This window comes from Gorilla gorilla, chromosome 10 (genome assembly GCF_029281585.2).
Source record: "Gorilla gorilla gorilla isolate KB3781 chromosome 10, NHGRI_mGorGor1-v2.1_pri, whole genome shotgun sequence".
NCBI classification, from domain to species: domain Eukaryota; kingdom Metazoa; phylum Chordata; class Mammalia; order Primates; family Hominidae; genus Gorilla; species Gorilla gorilla.
Genome location: NC_073234.2, coordinates 128,788,215 through 128,807,497, shown reverse-complemented (window position 1 = coordinate 128,807,497; position 19,283 = coordinate 128,788,215). Strand labels below are relative to the sequence as shown.

Sequence of the window (19,283 nt, the reverse complement as noted above, 5' to 3'; positions counted from 1 at the left end):
TATAGGTGTGAGCCACCATGCCCAGCCTGATACATTCTTGGTGAAGCAAATGGAACAATATGCAGAGGTCTAGAGAGTTCGTCATCTTGTCCCTACCACTTGCAGCTCCAAATCCATCTCCCCGCCCCCATATTCAATCATGACACTGGAGTGTAAATTAATTTGGTGGTGTAAGATAGTGAATTGCTGTCTTCCTTCAGTCTGAACTCCCTGACTTCGTGGGTAACTTCATGTGGAGATATCATCAAAACCCTAAATCTGAGACCTCTGAAGGTTACCAGGCAGGCAAGCTCTCCCACCCTCTTCCTGCTCAACCCTTTCCACTGACCCTGTGTCCTCAAAGGACTCAGGATTCCTGAGCTGACCTTCCTCCACTGCCATTCACTACCTGGTGCTCCCAGGGACACTTTTACCCAACCTCTGAGCCTATTCGTCACCTGTACCTTGAGAATCAAAATGCCCATTCCTGTGGTTGTCTGGGGCTTATGAGAGACCCCACCTGGGAAACATAAGGCATGGGATCGGGCACTGGGAGGTACTTCAGCAATGGGAGCACCAGCTGTATACACTCAGGTGCACACGAGGGAGGCTCTGTCTCCAAGTGAACTTCGCCATCCCCGCCTCCCCCTAGGTTTGCCACCCCTCATCCCCAAAACTCACCCATGGATGCTCCACTGGGGAGGGAGCCTGGGAGCACCATGGAAGGTCAGAGGGGGCCAGCGAGAGGGGACAGCTTGCCCCACAGAGGACGACGGCTGAGCAGGCTGTTTGTATCCTGGTTGCCCTCTGTCTCATCAATATTCTCGTCCTGGCCAGCTTGACAAGAGAGCTTTGTTGAGGGGGCCAGGGAGAGAGCCAGCCAGACAGACCTCTGTGCGTGTGTATGGTGTGTGTGTGTATGTGTGTGCTGCCCTGTGGACAGACAGATCTCCGCACAGCTGGGAACAAACAAGAGGCTTGGCATGGGGCATGGAGAGTTTTCAGATGCAAGACCTTCCAGTTCTGTGATGATGATGATGATGATGACGACGACGATGGCTGCTAACTTACCAAACACTCAGTCAATTCGAGGCCCCTCTCACACATGCATTGTCAAGTCACCTAAGCCTAGAAGGGAGGTACCATTATCATTCCCATTTCACAGATAAGCAAATCGAGGCTCCAGAAGGGAGAATAGCTTGTCCACTGCCACACAGCTAGGAAACAACAGAGCCAGGATTTGAACGCTGCTCCCCTGGGGTCTTACCCTCCCCCCCCCACCCCTTCATGCCAAAGGTCATAAAAGGATGAAGGGGGAAGGCAATACAGAACTGCTCTGCTTGGAGGTTTTTAGTTTTTTTAAATTTTAAAAAATTTTGGTGGGTACACAGTAGGTGTATATACTTATGGGGTATATTGATGGGGTAAGAAACTTTTTTTTTTTTTTTTTTTTTTGAGACAGAGTCTCACTCTGTCACCCAGGCTGGAGTGAAGTGGTGCAATCTCAGCTCACTGAAAACTCCTCCTCCCAGGTTCAATCAATTCTGCTGCCTCGGCCTCCCGAGTAGCTGAGATTACAGGTGTCCGTCACCACATCCCACTAATTTTTGTATTTTTAGTAGAGATGGGGTTTCACCATTTTGCCCAGGCTGGTCTCGAACTCCTGACCTCAAGTGATCCACTTGCCTCAGCCTCTCAAAGTGCTGGGATTACAGGAGTGGGCCACCGCACCCAGCCTGTTTTGGATTGCAGGTTTAGGAGCAGACTGCCTGGGTTCTGAGGCCAGCTCCTCCCTCTTATTGCCTGGGTGATCTTGGGCAAATGACAATCTCATGTGCCTCAGTTTCCCTTTCTGTAAGATGGGGATAATAACAGTACCTGCGTCCTCTGTGGTTTGGTACTTGCTGAGGGCTCAGTGGCTGTTAGACGTTCTAGCTTTATTACTGTTATTGTTTCTTGGGCACCTACTATGTGCCAAGCACATGCTAGCAACTTTAAGTGTGTTATCTCACACAATCCTTATTCCATTTTCCTAATGGTCCTTGGAAAATAGATATTGTCCCCATTTGCAAGTGAAGAAACTATAAATCAAGAAGTATCAGGCCAAGCGCAGTGGGTCACGCCTGTAATCCAGCACTTTGGAAGGCCAAGGTGGGCAGATCACTTGAGGTCAGGAGTTCGAGACCAGCCTGGTCAACATGGTGAAACCCCGTCTCCACCAAAAATACAAAAAATTAGCAGGGCATGGTGGTGGGCGCCTGTGATCCCAGCTACTCAGGAGGCTGAGGCAGGAGAATTGCTTGGACCCAGGAGGCAGAGGTTGCAACGACCCAAGATCTCACCACTGCACTCCAGGCTGGGCAACAGGGTGAGACTCCATCTCAAAAAAAAAAAAAAGGAAGTATCTGAGGCAGTTCTCAATCGATTTAAAAGTTTATTTTGCCAAGGTTAAGGGCAAGGGCACGACCAGAAGACAGGTCCTTGCCTTTCTCCATAGATGATTTTAGGTCTTCAATATTTAAAGGGGAAAAGCAGGCTGGAAGCTGGAAGGAAAAGAAAGAGGGTACGGTCACACTACTGAATCCACATGTTTCAAGAGAAGAGGAGCAGGTAGGGGAATAGTCAGTTATGTGTTTGTCTCAAGTCAATAAATCGGCACTTTTCATAAGATAAGGTGAACACAGAGTAGCTGTGGGGGATATTTAAGCTTCTACTGTAGCTCTCTGCTTAGGAATGAAAGGAAAGGCTGCTTCTTGCGTGACTCAGCTTCCAGCTCAATTTTGGCAGAGTGAATTGGTGTCCCAAGTTTTGTGAATCCTGAGAAAGCATTTGGGCTCACAGTCTCTATTTTTCTGATAAAGTATCTGATTTAAGTACTTTTTTCTTTAAATCACTTCATTAGAGCTCTATTGTCTATTTTTAGTAGTAACATTAGATACATGTATTAGACACAGACAGAGGTAGATCTTATAAATTCATAAGACTTCCTTTTTTTTCCTCCTATTTAAGACTTCGAATTTCTTTTTCTTTTTTCCTTTCTTTCTTTTTTTTTTTTTTTTTTTTTTTTTCTGAGACAGGGTCTCACTCTGTTGCCCAGGCAGGAGTGCAGTGGTGTGGGCATGGCTCACTGCAGCCTCAACCACTCAGGCTCAAGTGATCCTCCCACCTCAGCCTTCCAAGTAGCTTGGACTATAGGTGCACGCCACCATACCCAGCTAATTTTTTATTTTTTGTAGAGATGGGGTCTCACTATGTTGCCTAAGCTGGTGTCGAACTCCTGGGCTTAAGCCATCCTCCCACCTCGGCCTCCCAACGTGCTGGAATTAGTGCTGGTCACCCTACGCCCAGCCCAACCTCTAATTTCTGGATAACCTGTTTCATTACCCTAGGCAACTGCCAGCTAGATAGCCTTAAATTTACATACTAAATAAACAACTCTTAGATGAAAATCAGATAGCAAAATGTTTATCTCAAAGTAGAGAAAGAGAGAAAAGAGAGTCTGGGTGTGTTAGACAGATTTAAAATGGATGCCACAGCTGGCATGGTGGCTGACACCTGTAATCCCAACACTTTAGGAGGCTCAGATGGGAGGATGGCTCGGCCTCCTCCCATCTCAGGAGTTCAAGACCAGCTTGGGAGGCTGAGGTGGGAGGATTGTTTGAGCCTGGGAAGTCAAGGCTGCAGTGAGCCATGATCGCACCACTGTACTCCAGCCTGAGCAACAGAGTCTCAAAAAAAAAAAAGCAAATCAAATCAAACATTAAGTTATAGAAATCTATCAAATAAATATATTTTATTTAGATAGGTAGTTTTACATTTAGTTTCTATCTTTTAACTGGAACTCGGAGCTCTGGACAGAGCCCACACTGAATCTCGGGTCTCCAAAGAGAATGATATGGTGGACCTAGGCCGTGTGATGCTTTTACAGTGTACTTTGTTGCAAAGACATTTCTCTAAGTGTCTAAACCATACTCTCTCTTATCTTTAAAAAAATGTTTTTTATATATAACTAGGCCCACACATCCAGACCCTCTCCTATTTTAAACATTCAAGAGTAGCCCCTGTTGTAATAAAGATTTTAGTCAGAAAAGAAGTCAGGTAACACACAACAAAAGCAAGCAGTTGAAGATCTGAGAGGAACTTACCTGTTTATATTCTTAGGGCTCCATAAGGAAAAACAGAGGTTTCTCCCCAAAAAGGAGTCTGGCACCTTCTCTGTTTTCCTTAAGGGAGTCCCAAGCTGTTAGAAATTATTTTAGCTTCCTTGAGCTGTAGAGGGTGGCAAGAGAAAGGAGACAGGCAGAAGTAAATTGGAGAAAACAGAATTCAGTCAACTGAGAAGAAAAAAGAAAACTTTTTCTCAAAAAACAAGATCCTGGCCAAGTGGGGTGGCTCTCACCTGTAATCCCAGCACTGTGGGAGCCTAAGGCCAGTGAATAACTTGAGGCCAGGAGTTCAAGACCCGCCTGGCCAACATGGTGAAATCCTGTCTCTACTAAAAATACAAAAACAATAGCCCAGCGTGGTGGTGTGCGCCTGTAATCCCAGCCACTCAGGAGGCTGAGGCAGGAGAACCACCTGAACCCAGGGAGTGGAGGTTGCAGTGAGCTGAGATCATGCCACTGCACTCTAGCCTGGGCGACAGAGTAAGACTCCATCTCAAAAAAAAAAACCAGATCCCAAGAGAGAAAAAAATGCATTAAGGCCCTATGAATAAATAAATAAATACACACACACACACACACACACACACACACACACACATCTTAGATACTCGCCTTTAATTAAGCTTTTAACCATTGAGCTCTTTAAAAAATCCTTTTAAATCTCATCGCCATATTTTAGCTGGGACAAACTGCTAATATTTCAAAAGTAACACAAACATCAAACCAGAAAGGACTTGATTTAGGAACCAAGCCCAGGCCACGGTGGTAAAAAAGGGACAGAATCTTAGCTACTGAACTAGCGTGAGGTGACAGCCATGTAGCCTCTTTCAGTTTGGCTTGGCTAGCAAAAGATGGCCTTGTTATGTAAATAATGCCCCTCAGGCAATCAAAATCCTTCTCTCTCTCTCTCTTTTTTCTTTTGCTGGCTGTTTTTTCTTTTTCCTTTTTTTTTTTCCAGCTGTGGATATTTAGCCAATTCATGAGACCTTGTTCGCCATAATATGAAACTTTCCTTCAGATTTGACCAAGTCAAGTGGAGTTGGTCCAGTCCAATGGGGAAAAGACAGAAACAACAAAACAACAACAGAAACAAAAACAGTTAAGCAAGGGAAACAATCAAGCAATTTATACGATTACTGCGCGCTCTAAAAGTAGGGAGAAATTAAGACCAGCTGGTTGTTAACCCTAACTTCTAGTCATGGGGCCCAGGCTGAAGACCGCTCTCTACCATCCTAGAAGCAGGGAAAACTCAAACTTGCCTTCCCTGCCGGACACAAGTGAAACTCCAGAAAGGAGCTGCCTGCTTGCCATCATCATGGAAGCCGGAAAACTCACCTTCCTTGTTGGAAGTGAGTAAAACGCAGAAAAGGAGCTGTTCAGGGAAATCAAGCTTAGATATCAACCAATTGTGGGAGATCAGGAGTTCTCTGGAGGTGGGGAGCTCCCAGGCCTCAGCAAACTGTCCTATTTTGGAGGGCAATCAAGATCGCTCAAGGCCGGCATGGTGGCTCACGCCTGTAATCCCGGCACTCTAGGAGACTGAGGCGGGTGGATCACTTGAGGTCAGGACTTCAAGACCAGCCTGCCTAACATGGTGAAACCCCATCTCTACTAAAAATACAAAAAATTAGCTGAGTGTGGTGGCACATGCCTATACTCCCAGTTATTTGGGGGGTTGAAACAGGAGCATCGCTTGAACCCAGGAGATGGAGGTTGCAGTGAGCCAAGAACATGCCATTGCACTCCAGCCAGGGTGACAGAGCAAGACCCACCAAGCACCAGTAGGAGACTTGTCAAAGGTCAGGGTCACCTCCACCCAGGGTCCCTTTCATGAGTCTCCAATCTATAAATCAAAAAGAATCAAAAAGATTGAGACAGGACTCAATCCATTTAGAAATTTATTTCGCCAAGGTTAAGAATGCACCTGGGAGACAGGTCTGTGCTTTTCTCCAGAGATGACTTTAGGGTGTCAGTATTTAAAGGAGAAAAGCAAGCTGGAGAGGAAAGAAGGAGGCTATGGCCACATTACCAAATCCACAGTTTGTAAGAGAAGAGGGGCAGATAGGGAAGTAACCAATTATGTATTTGTCTTGATCTCAATAAATCAGCACTTTACATAAGATAAGGTGAACATAGAGTAGCGACCTGTGGGGATATTTAACCTTTTTTTTTTCTTTCTGTTGTGAAGGCTGGAGTGCAGTGGTGAGATCTCGTCTCACTGCAACCTCTGCCTCCCAGGTTCAAGCAATTCTCGTGCCTCAGCCTCCTGAGTAGCTAGGATTACAGGCACGTGCCACCACACCCAGCTGATTTTTGTATTTTTAGTAGAGACGGGATTTCACCATGTTGGCCAGGCTGGTCTCGAATTCCTGACCTCAGGTGATCCACCCACCTCGGCCTCCCAAAATGCCGAGCCAATATTTAACCTTTCATCTGAAGCTATCTGCTTAGGAACTAAAGGAAAGGCAGTTTCTTACATGACTCAGCTTTTAGCTTAATTCTTTTTCTTTTGGCATAGTGAGTTGGGGGTCCCAATTTTTTATTTTCCTTTCACGAAACTGAGGATGGAAAGGGGAAGTGGAAAGAGGGAGGAGGAGTGGGTTGTGGGAAAGGCAGGAGGAAGCTGCCAAAGAAGAAAGCTTGGCCAGATTCCACCTCCCTTCTGACAGCCCCAGTGGCCTCGAGCCAGGGGGGTGGGTCCTGGCTGGAGGGAGGGGGGGTGTAGCCAGCCCCAGGGCCCCATTGGCTGCCCAGAGGTGCCGGGGGAATAAAGCCCAGGACCGAGTAGCCCCTGGGACCATTCAGAAGACTGTCCACCCGTCCTCAGCCCCCTCTCTTCGTGGGCTATCTACTCAATTGATCCCTCCCTCCCTCGCTGGCTTGGCTCTGACTCCTGCTCAGACCCATCACCTTTGCCGGGTAAGTGGCCCCATCCTCAGTCCCACCTCAGGACTGGAGTGTCCCGGGCTAGCCTGTGGTTTCCCAGGGGAAGAGGGAGACATAGAAAGAGTCCGTCAAGGCTGGGCATGGTGGCTGATGCCTGTAATCCCAACACTGGAAGGCTGAGGTGGGAGGGTTGCTTGAGGCCACAAGTTCGAGACTGAGCTGGGCAACAGAGTGAGACCCCCCCCCCCCAATCTCTAAAAAAAAAAAAATTTTTTTTTTTTTAAGACAGACGTCTCACTCTGTCACCCAGGCTGAAGTGCAATGGCACAATCTGGGCTCACTGCAACCTCCACCTCCTGGGTTCAAGTGATTCTCCTGCCTCAGCCTCCCGAGTAGCTTGGACTACAGGCGTGTGCCACCACGCCCGGCTAATTTTTGTATTTTTAGTAGAGATGGGGTTTCACCATGTTGGCCAGGCTGGTCTCGAACTCCTGACCTAAAAAAAGAATTTAATTAGTATAGTGTGGTGGTGCACAGCTGTAGTCCCAGCTACTGGGAAGGCTGAGTTGGGAGGATTGTTGGAGCCCAAGAGGTCGAGTCTGCAGTGAGCAATTATTGCGCCCCTGCACTCCAGCCTGGGTGACACAGCAAGACCTTGTCTCAAATTTTTAAAAAAGAGCCATTTGGGCCTAAACACTGAGTTTGTGTCCAGTTCTGTGCCTCAGCTTCCACATCTGTAGAATGGGGATGAGCATATCGCCTTCCTCCTCAGGTGGTTGTGACGGTGAAAGGATGACCTGCACTTAAGGTGTCCAGCCCAGATTTCATAATAGTTCATACCGACTGAGCACTTACTGTGAACCAAATGAGAGGGAAGGCGGCTTCCGACTGCCGGAGTGGGCAGACAGCGGCTTCAGGGGTCCCTGCCTCCTCCTCCCCAGGCACAACCTCTTCTGAAGTCTTGCGATCCTTGGGACAGGGATCCTTGGGGCAGGCTGGATGCAGTTAACGGATGCTCACTTCACGGAAAGCCGCGGCAGAGAAGGGGCTGCCTGCAGAGGGAGCCCTGTCCTTTTACCTGAAGGCATCCCATGGCACCGCCTGGGACAAACGGCAAGAGAGGCGCCCCAAACCCACCTGAAAAGGGTCTTCGTGGCCGGCTCCTCTGACTCCCACCCCGGTTGTCCCTGAGGCCAGGCCTTGGTGACCTACACCGGCCTTTAATGTCGAGTCAGTCAGAACTGGGTGCGGTGGCTCACACCTGTAATCCCAGCACTTTGGGAGGCCAAGGCAGGCAGATGACTTGAGGTCAGGAGTTCGAGACCAGCCTGCCCAATATGGTGAAACCCTGTCTCCACTAAAAATGCAAAAATTATTCGGGCATGGTGGTGCATGTCTGTGATCCCAGCTACTCAGGAGGCTGAGGCAGGAAAATCGCTTGAACCCAGAAGGCGGAGGTTGCAGTGAGCCGAGATTGCGCCGCTGCACTCCAGCCTGGGTGACAGAGGGAGGTTCTCTAAAAATAACTAAATAAAAACCGGGATCCCATTGTTTGGGGATTAACCTCCAGGAGCTGAAAGTTCATGCCGATATGGGAACGTCCTGTTTTGAAGTTTGCCCCAGTCTCTGATTTTTATTCAAGAGATCCAGCGGAGAGAGGGTGTCTGTTCAAGTTCCCCTCCCAGGCCCCTAATGTCAGTTAATTCAGATGGACAAGGGGTGACCTATTTAGGGGATGCTAAGTCTGGCGGGGCAGTTGGAATCCCCACCCCTCATTCTCCCTCTGACCAAGGGATGTCTGGCTCATTCTGGGAGCGGCGGATGGATGTCCAAGCTAGGAGTGCCCAGGACAGGGGGCTGGACAAGGTGGCATTGGAGATGGGTCTCTGGCTAGCCACCCTTGCCTGGCCTTCTGGGATGGTGGAGGGAGGGGGAACCAGAGAGCCCCTCGGCCATCGTCAGCTGATCTCTTCTGGCCCGGCCCAAGTTGAGGAGAATCAAATCCTCCCTGAGACTCTCAGCAGAAGGCAGGGGAGATGGGAAGGCTGGGTGGGTGGACGTGGCTGTGGCTAGACCCCGGGCCACCCCAGCTGCTTCATCCCTCAGAGCCCATCCAGAAGCAGGAGCCTGAGCCACACCCATGGGTCGCAGAGAGAGCCTGAGCCCTGGAGCCAACTGCCCAAGTTCAAATCCTGCCTCCCTGCCTCACTCACAGTGTGACTTTGGGCAAATTATGTTAATATTCCCCTTTCTGTTGCTGTGTACCAAACTACCCCAAAATGTGACTTAAAACAACAGCAAGCCAGGTGCTGTGGCTCATGCCTGTAATCCCAACAGTTTGGGAGGCTGAGGTGGGCAGAACGCTTGAGGCCAGGAGTTGGAGACCAGCCTGGCCAACATAGCAAAACCCCATCTCTACTGGAATGAATGAATGAATGAATAAATAAATAAATAAAATTTAAAAGCTAAGTGATTAGTCACTGCTATAATAATTATGACAAAATTAATAATTATGAAAGAGCTTTTCCTAACTGAATATTGGGCTTCCCAAAAGTTAGTTTTGTTTGTTTGTTTGTTTGTTTTAAATAAATATTTATTGAACATCTACTATGAGTCAGGCATTCTGCTGGGTCCTGGGATCGTCCATTTAAGCCAAGATACTTGGAACTGCATGTCAGAAGAGCCAGCTGCCAGGTTGTTTTTGTTTGTTTGTTTGTTTGAGACAGAGTCTCGATCTGTAGCCCAGGCTGGAGTGCAGTGGCGCGATCTCGGCGCACTACAAGCTCCGCCTCCCGGGTTCACGCCATTCTCCTGCCTCAGCCTCCCGAGTAGCTTGTATTTTTAGTAGAGACGGGGTTTCACCATGTTAGCCAGGATGGTCTCGATCTCCTGACCTCGTGATCCACCCGCCTCGGCCTCCCAAAGTGCTGGGATTACAGGTGTGAGTCACCGTGCCCAGCCCAGGTTTTTTTTAAATGTATGCATTTAAGTAAGTAATAGAGGCACATGGTAAAACATTCAAACTGTGCAAAAGGTGGGTGCTATGATCCCGAGGGCCAGCTCTCCTCAGAGGCCCCACCCTGGCCAGCCTGTCACGCATGTTTCCTGAAATGCTCTGTGCACATGGAAACGTGTGGAACAAAAAAAAAAAAAAATTCAAATAAAAAAATTTTTAAAAAAATAAAAGAAACATATGGACTATATGTGTGTGTGGATGGATTGTGTGTGGGGCTGGATCGTGTGTGTGTGTGTGGATGGAGTATGTGTGTGTGGATGGATTATCTGTGTGTGTGGGTGTCCCTGAATTTTTCGCATAGATAGATAGACTATTCTTTTTTTTTTTGAGATGCAGTCTCACTCTGTTGCCCAGGCTGGAGTGCAGTGGCTCGATCTTGGCCCATTACAACCTCCACCTCCTCAGTTCAAGTGATGCTCCTGCCTCAGCCTCCTGAGTAGCTGAGATTACAGGTGCCTGGCACCATGCCTGGCTAATTCTCTTTCTTCTTCTTCTTCTTCTTTTTTTTTTTTTTTTCAAGACAGAGTCTTGCTCTGTCACCCAGGCAGGAGTGCAATGGCGTGATCTCACTCACTGCAACCTCCGCCTCCTGGGTTCAAATGATTCTCCTGCCTCAGCCTCCTAAGTAGCTGGGGTTACAGGCGTGTGCCACCACGCCCAGCTAATTTTTTGTATTTTTAGTAGAGACGGGGTTTCACCTTGTTGGCCAGGCTGGTCTCGAACTTCTGACCTTGTGATCCACCAGCCTTGGCCTCCCAAAGTGCTGGTATTACATGCATAAGCCACTGTGCCCGGCCTCACCTCATGCATTTTGAAAGCTCCAAGGTTTGAGTGTTCTCTCTTCAGCCTCCCAGCAAATGTGTGAGAGGTCAGGAGTGGAGCGTGATCCCTGATAGAGCTGAGGCCGAGGCGTGATTCTCTGTCTGATGTCACATGGCGAGTAGGTGGCCCACTTGTGATTAGAGCCCAGGTCTCCAGGATGCTGTCTCATCTGAGGCCTTGCTTGGCTTGCTGGGAGGCGAAGGAAGGGATCACTCTGGCAGTGCCGGCACCCGGGCTAGCTCTCCTAACCCTCTGGGTTTCCTTTCTTTCTCCCAGCAATGATGTCTGGAGAACCCCTGCACGTGAAGACCCCCATCCGTGACAGCATGGCCCTGTCCAAAATGGCCGGCACCAGCGTCTACCTCAAGATGGACAGTGCCCAGCCCTCCGGCTCCTTCAAGATCCGGGGCATTGGGCATTTCTGCAAGAGGGTACAGGACCGGGTCAGCATTATCTGGGCAGGGGTGGCAGGTCCTCCTTCCTCGACAGGGCAGGGCCAGTGCTGTGTGAAATTAAAGGCGTTGTAGGATAAGCCTGCTGACTCCCCGCAAGGACTGAGCGTCCACCATTAGGGCTTCCTCTGGTTGAGGGGTGCCCTTCCAGGAGGGTTCCTTGGCACTGATCCCAGAGCCATCAGTCGCCTGTTTTCCTCCACCCTTTCCTGAGCCAGTCTCTTTGGAGATGGGAGGTGCAGTCTCAGACAAGGGTAGAACAAATTCTGAGTGAAGGAAACGTCCGTGTCCACTGGAATCCTGGCAGGTATTCCAGGTGGGGAGGAAGAGCACAGGCAATGACTGGGAAGTGGGCCTGAGTGCCTCTCCTGTTGTCTCCACAGTGGGCCAAGCAAGGCTGTGCACATTTTGTCTGCTCCTCGGGTAAGTGATCTGCTTCCCCATCCTGTCCTCTGCTGTGTGTCCTGGGATCAGACACTCTGCTTCTCTGAGCCCTGGTTTCCCCAGCAATGTGCCACTGAAAACAATGGCAGCAGCCACCAATTTGGAATTCCAGGGGGAGGCCAGCAGTCGTCCAGGGTGGGGAGGTGAGGGGGGAACTCCAGAGCCCCCATTAGAGGGTAAGCAGTCCTGCCTGGGCTCCCAGATGCTCCGACACTGACACGCTCTCCACCCCCGACCCTGGCAGCGGGCAACGCAGGCATGGCGGCTGCATATGCGGCCAGGCAACTCGGCGTCCCTGCCACCATCGTGGTGCCCAGCACCACACCTGCTCTCACCATTGAGCGCCTCAAGAATGAAGGTGCCACAGTCAAGGTGGTGGGTGAGGTGAGTGCCGACCCAGGGCAGGGAAGAGAGAGGGCGCCTGCTGGCTGGGCAGGGAAGAGAGAGGGCGCCTGGTGGCTGGACAGGGTGCCCCCTGTGCCTCACCCCCTCCTATCTCCCCTGTGACTTTGCAGTTATTGGATGAAGCCTTCGAGCTGGCCAAGGCCCTAGCGAAGAACAACCCGGGTTGGGTCTACATTCCCCCATTTGATGACCCCCTCATCTGGTATGTGGAGTTCAAGGTCACTTGGTGGGGGTGGCAGCCACCGCCCTATATCACTGGGCAGGCATTGCTATGATGCACATCATCACGTCCTCACGCACAGCAGCTGCACATGTGTGCGCACACCACCATGTAGAAGCACACTTAGGCGGGGCACAGTGGCTCACGCCTGTAATCCCAGCACTTTGGGAGGCCAAGGTGGGAGGATCACTTGAGGTCAGGAGTTTGAGACCAGTCTGGCCAACATGGGGAAACCCCATCTCTACTAAAAATACAAAAATTACCTGGACTTGGTGACACACGCCTGTAATCCCAGCTCCTAGGGAGGCTAAGGCAGGAGAATCGCTTGAACCTGGGAGGTGGAGGTTGCAGTGAGCCAAGATCACGCCACTGCACTCCAGCCTGGGCAAGAGAGTGAGACTCCATCTCAAAAAAAAAAAAAAAAAAAAAAAAGAAGAAACACATGTTACACCCAGGTGCAGCAGCAAGTGCACACATGTCACCAAATGCCCATTATCCACAGCTGCACATGCAACACACCCAAGGCTGAACATGCAAGCACACAGATGCCCAAGTGTCTGCAGTTGAGTCCTCCTGGAAGCAGACTTGGGGACAAAGGTTTCAGGGAAAGGAGTTTATTTGGGAGGTGATTCAGTGGGGGACTGGGGAAGTGAGCCAGGGAAGGAAGGGGGCTTGCTGTTTCTTTTTTCTTTTTCTATCATCCAGTCCAAAATGTCAGGAAGGGGGCTTTCAAAGGCAGGTGGCCACTGTGGGTGGCTGGAGCTTAATCCCTCGGGGACCCTGGGAGCCAGTGCAGAAGGCGCACAGCAGTTTCCCGCCCCCTGGGAGAAGGAGCAGGGGAGTTTGTACACCGACTCGTAGCCATTGGTTGAGGGCTGCCTTAAGGGGCTGCCATCTCCTGACTCTGTTTGCAGGTAGCTCAGGTGGCCAGAGAAGGTCCTCAGGTAGAGACAAGAGGCTGGCAGCTAGAAGCCAAGGTTGGGGGTGGGGAGGGAACTAGCTCCAGGCCCCATCAGCTGGGATAAGGCCGGTGCAAACCTGAGCTGGTGTCTCCAGGAAGCCTAGCCCTGACCTGCCACCCCCTCTCCCCACCCTCCAGGGAAGGCCACGCTTCCATCGTGAAAGAGCTGAAAGAGACACTGTGGGAAAAGCCTGGGGCCATCGCGCTATCAGTGGGCGGCGGGGGCCTGCTGTGTGGAGTGGTCCAGGGGCTGCAGGAGGTGGGCTGGGGGGACGTGCCTGTCATCGCCATGGAGACTTTTGGCGCCCACAGCTTCCACGCTGCCACCACCGCAGGCAAACTTGTCTCCCTGCCCAAGATCACCAGGTGAGCAGCTGGGGTGCCTCCCTCGGGTGTCCAGCAAGCACTGGGGAGTACCCCTTAGGGCTGGCTTTGAGATAGATCCTGATGTCAGCCTGTTTCACAGATGAGGCAACGGAGGCTTTGATCGCTTGCCCAGGGTCACGTCCAGTGAGTGGTACAGCTTGGACTCAAACCCAAGTCTGTGTGACTCCAACATGTCACACTTCCTCGTGTGAAAAGCCTCATATGAGGCTGGGCACAGTGACTTGTGCCTGTAATCCCAGCACTTTGGGTGGCTGAGGCAGGAAGATCACTTGAGGCCAGGAGTTCAAGACCAGCCTGAGCAACATAGAGAGAGTCCCACCTCTAAAAAAAGTTTTTTGTTTTTTTTTTTTAAATTAACTGGGCGTGGTAGCACACATGCATAGTCCCAGGCTAAAGTGGGAAGGATTGCTTAAGCCCAGGAGACTGAGGCTGTAGTGAGCCATGATCATGCCAGTGCACTCCAGCCTGGGTGACCGAGCAAGACCCTGTCTAGAAACAAAGAAAAAGGAAGGAAGGGAGAAAGGGAGGGAGGGAGGAAGGGAGGAAGGGAGGGAAAGAAGGAAGGAAGGAAGGAAGGAAGGGAGGAAGGAAGGAAAGAAGGAAGGAAGGAAGGGAGAGAGGGAGGGAGGGAAAGAAGGAAGGAAGGAGAAAGGAAGAGGAAAGAAAGAAAAGAAAGAAAGAGAAAGAGAGAAAGAAAGAAAAAAGGAGAAAGAGAAAGAGAGAAAGAAAAAGAAAGAGAAAGAAAGAGAGAGAGAAAGAAAGAAAAAAGAGAAAGAAAGGAAGAAAGAAAGAAAAAGAGAGAAAGAGAAAGAAAGGAAAGGAAAGGAAGGTAAAGGAAAGGAAAGGAAAAAGGGAGGGAGGGAGGGAGGGAGGAAGGGAGGAAGGAAGGAAGGAAGGAAGGAAGGAAGGAAGGTCTCATAGGAATCATTTACTGAGTCCTCTGTGGCAAGGTTTTACATGCCTCATTACTTTGCCAACCATTTACTGAGCCCCTATTGTGTGTAAGACACTGGCTGATCTGGGGAGAGAGTGGTGCATAAACACAAGTCTTGCTCCTAAGGAGTTCATATCCAAGCCCCAAACCTTTGATAGTTTTTTTGGTTTTGTCTTTGTTTTTTGAGACAGAGTTTTGCTCTTGTTGCCCAAGCTGGAGTGCAATGGTACAATCTCAGCTCACCGCAACCTCTGCCTCCCAGGTTCAAGCGATTCTCCTGCCTCAGCCTCATGAGTAGGCATCTGCCCCAACACTTGGCTAATTTTGTATTTTTAGTAGAAATGGGGTTTTACCGTGTTAGCCAGGCTAGTCTCAAACTCCTGACCTCAGGTGATCTGCCCACCTCAGCCTCCCAAAGTGCTGGGATTACAGGCGTGAGCCACCGCACCCCGCTGGTAGATAGTATTTAATTAGGATTAGGTTTTGGCCCCATTACACAGAAGGCCCAAATAACAGTGACTTAAATGACATTGAACTTTACCATGAAAAGTCAGGGCCCCAGGTCCCTTGAGTTTGTTTCCCCATTATCCTTAGCATGTAGCCTTTCAGTCCAAAATGGTTGCCTGAGTGCCAGCTATCACACCCACATTCCAGTTGGCAGGGATGGGGAAGCAAGGGCAGAAGGCTATGCTCCAACCTTCAAAGACAGACACAACACTTCCACTTACCTTTCGTTGGCCTGAACTTAGTCACATGGCCACATCCAGCTGCAAGGGAGGCTGGGAAATGTCTTTACACAAGGTGCCCATAAGTGCAGCTAGAAAAGACACCGGGGCAGACAATAGTCTCCACTACAGATAGGGAAGACTGAGTCCAGCCAGTTAAGAACTTCTTCCAGATTCCTGAGCCTGGCATCTGGAGCTGCTGTGTCCCACACTGTAGGGACTGAAGACGTCATGGCTGAGCGCCTACTGTAAACCACGTGCTGCTGAGGGCTGAGGTGGCCCAGGCCCTCAAGATGCTCCTGGGGAAGGGAGAGGGGGCAGCTGAGCTGGGAATAGAGCTAGTGGTCACCCCAGGAGGCTGGGGACAGCGTCAACACATTGGTTACCAGTGCAGGTCTTGAAGTTACACAGATCCTGCTTGCAGCCCCAGCTCCAGCACTCCCTAGGTGTGTGACCTTGGGCAAGTGACTGTATACTCTCTGCCTCAGTTTCCCCTTTCCAAAATCAAACCAATTAACAACAGCAGAATTCTTGTGTGAATTCAATAATGCTTGTGAAGTGCTTGGCACCTAACACTTTCTCAAGAAGTACTCAGGGCGCTTGTTACTAGGGGGGAGGACTATTTGAGAATTCCACATAGGGTCGTGGGACTCAGTACTCTTCCAGGAGGACTCCTTGGAGGAGGTGGCCTTAATCCTGAGCCTTGAAGGACACAGCAGGATGTGGGCAGGCAGAGTGGTGCTAAGCTTCAAGAGGGTTAACCAGGTAGCAGTTGTAACCCAGAGCAAAAGCAGGGAGTCCTATCAGGGAACAACAAGGGTCCTCTTAGGCATTTGCTCCTGACTTAGTGTTGATCAGAATATGATGCTGTGCCGAGGCAGGAGGATCACTTGAGCCCAGGAGTTCAAGACCAGCCTGGGGTCGGGCATGGTGGCTCATGCCTGTAATCCCAGCACTTTGGAAGGCCGAGGGGGGTGGATCACCTGAGGTCAGGAATTCGAGGCCAGCCTGGTCAACATAGTGAAACCCCATCTCTACTAAAAATACAAAAATTAGCCGGGTGTGGTGGTGGGCACCTGTAGTCCCAGCTACTCGGGAGGCTGAGGCTGGAGAATTGCTTGAAACCGGGAGGCAGAGATTGCAGTGAGCTGAGATCACACCACTGCACTCCAGCCTGGGCAACAGAGCAAGACTCCGTCTAAAAAAAAAAAAAAACCCGCCTGGGCAACATAGTGACACTCGGTCTCAAAAAAATTAAAAAAATGATACTAAAGAATATCCTATATGATGTCAGTTCAAACACTCTGCACCTTATTAGAAGACCACACTTGGTTTGGGGATCCCTGAGGCTTTTCAGTGTTTTACAGCTGCAGAGGTGACACCTGTCCCCCTGCCCCCGGATGCATTGCCTTCTCTGTCTCACATCCATCTCCTTCTCTCCCTCCCTGCCCCCATCTCTCTCCTGTTTCCCCCACTCCCATCCTCTTCTGGGTTCCTACTTCTCTCAGTGTTGCCAAGGCCCTGGGCGTGAAGACTGTGGGGGCTCAGGCCCTGAAGCTGTTTCAGGAACACCCCATTTTCTCTGAAGTTATCTCGGACCAGGAGGCTGTGGCCGCCATTGAGAAGTTCGTGGGTATGTGCCAGGTCCTCCCATGACCTGACCTGCTGACTCAGGTGCTAAGTGGCTGTCCACTTGGTATGCCACTGGGGATCCCACTCACCCCAAATTTCCTTCACAGTTCTGTCTTCCATCTCTGCCTAGAATTTTCCATTAATAGAAGATAATACAATGCCGTGTAGAAATAGAAAAGCAAAAGCCACACATAATGGAAAAGTAAATAGAAAAGTAAGCCTGATAACCATAGCAGCAGAAAACAATAAGTGAATATTTAAAATGTTGCTTCTGAGTTTCCTGGTAGCCAGGGTAAAAAAAGGAAAACATGGGGCTCAGAGTTTGATTCATTCAGAGGTGAGTCTGTAACTAGGCTGGACTCTTTCTGGGTTCCGTCTAGGGCAGGGATGGCAAAAAAGAGAGAAAAAAATAGTACCATTTATGCTTCTGTACCTGCTGCACACTTGGCTAATCAACCATGGAACTCTTGCTCAGATGATGCCTCAGAATCCTTCTCAACACAGTGCTCACGCAACCACACTCATTCTATCAGTGTTAGCACTCATGATGAAACCCAGGCCCTGGCTCAGGCTTGGAAGGGCCAATTCAGGCTGATGACCGGACGTTTGGTTCAGGACCTGCGGCTGCAGCCAGGGCTGAGAGCTGATTGGCTCAGTATTCCCAGGTCCTGCCAATCGCCTGTCAGCTCCTGTGCACCCTGGGAAACTCAGGCCACGCCCCTGTCACGCCCCTTCTCTGGCAGATGATGAGAAGACCCTGGTGGAGCCCGCCTGCGGGGCAGCCCTGGCTGCTGTTTACAGCCACGTGATCCAGAAGCTCCAACTGGAGGGGAATCTCCGAACCCCGCTGCCATCCCTCGTGGTTATCGTCTGCGGGGGCAGCAACATCAGCCTGGCCCAGCTGCGGGCGCTCAAGGAACAGCTGGGCATGACAAATGGGTTGCCCAAGTGAGGACGGACCCCTTACCGATCTGTGCTCTCCTAGCCCAAGAGACCCCTGGAGGGGCTGGAGTTTTATCCAGCGCCTCGTCGTATGTTTGGTTGAGCACCTGTGGCCCGGGTGCAGGTTAACTTCTTGTTATCAGGAGCCCACTATGCAGAGGCCAAAGGTCGGCAGCCAGCGAGGCTATGAATTGGACCTTTTTGGTATCTGTGTGACTGCTCTGTGCCCATCCTTAGCCAACTTGCTGGCGTGACAAGTGCCCACAAGTAACACACCAGGTACCCAGAGCAGAGTGGACAGGACAGACCTGAATCACAGCAGTGAGGAATTCCTCAAAGCTGTGACCTCGCCCCAGAACTTGTTCCCAGTGAAGGTAAACAGGGCCACCATCCAGGGTTGAGGAACCATCTCAGCCATCCTCCCAGGAAGCCCACCCCTGACCCTTACTAATTTTTCTAATGTGCAAACATTTTCATTGAAAAATAAAATATATTTATGAAACAAAGATCCTGTGCATTTTCCCATCATCAGCTGTCTCCTTTCCTGCTTTCCTTCCACCCCAAGTCTGCTCTCAACCCCAGCTCTCAACTGGGGCCCCAGAGTGAGGCCAGGAGGCTGACTCCAGCTAGTCTTGCATGCCAGGACAGGGGCATCCCTGTACCACAGGAAGCAGGTGGCTAAACAAGAGGGACTTGGGGTGGGACAAAGGCTGCCTCCGCTGAAGGCAGAAGCAGCTGGGGAGGCCAAATTCATTCTGATATGAAGTCCTTCCTACTAAGTCAGAATTATTTCATCACAGACCCAATGGAAGCAAAGAAGTGAGGCCCCCTCCCCTGGGGGTGTGTGAGCTGACACTGGACACCCATCTCTGGGAGAGGGAAAGGGTGGGTGGACTTGAAGTCAATGTCATGCAAACCCTCCTCAAACATGGAGCCCTCTCTTCCAACAAAAGCATATGCTGAAGCCCGTATCATAGATCAAAGAGGAATTACTGGGGCTGGCTCCAGAGCATGGAGGGAACCCCATCCTCAGGGTACTTTTTGGATGACCCCAAGTTCAAACTGAAGTTTAAGAGTCACTCAGGGCTGGGCGCAGTGGCTCACGCCTGTGGGAGGATCACTTGAGCCCAGGAGTTCAAGACCAGACTGGTTGGCACAGTGAGACTCTGTCTCTACAAAAAGGAAAAATAACTTGAACCCAGGAGGCAGAGGTTGCAGTGAGCCGGGATTGTGCCATTACACTCCAGTCTGGCAACAGAGCGAGACTCCGTCTCAAAAAATAAATAAATAAATAAAAAGGAAAATAAGATAA

General features: G+C 50.3%; 1 protein-coding gene across 2 annotated transcripts; it reads left to right on the top strand.

Annotated features, from left to right (window-relative positions):
* Positions 1 to 6,940: 6,940 nt before the first annotated feature.
* On the top strand, positions 6,941 to 18,477 carry SDS (serine dehydratase). Of its 2 annotated transcripts, none has more exons than XM_004053941.3 (8): positions 6,941 to 7,064; positions 11,146 to 11,300; positions 11,705 to 11,744; positions 12,010 to 12,149; positions 12,281 to 12,372; positions 13,490 to 13,717; positions 16,906 to 17,030; positions 17,773 to 18,477. In XM_004053941.3, exons 2-8 carry the CDS (start codon positions 11,148 to 11,150, stop codon positions 17,979 to 17,981), a joined length of 987 nt encoding a protein of 328 aa, XP_004053989.2. In that variant the 5' UTR covers positions 6,941 to 7,064; positions 11,146 to 11,147; the 3' UTR covers positions 17,982 to 18,477. The 2 variants fall into 2 exon arrangements, with proteins under 2 accessions (XP_004053989.2, XP_055215167.1); XM_055359192.2 differs by having other exon boundaries at positions 6,946 to 7,064; positions 11,146 to 11,312; positions 17,773 to 18,471.
* The last annotated feature ends 806 nt before the right edge of the window (positions 18,478 to 19,283 follow it).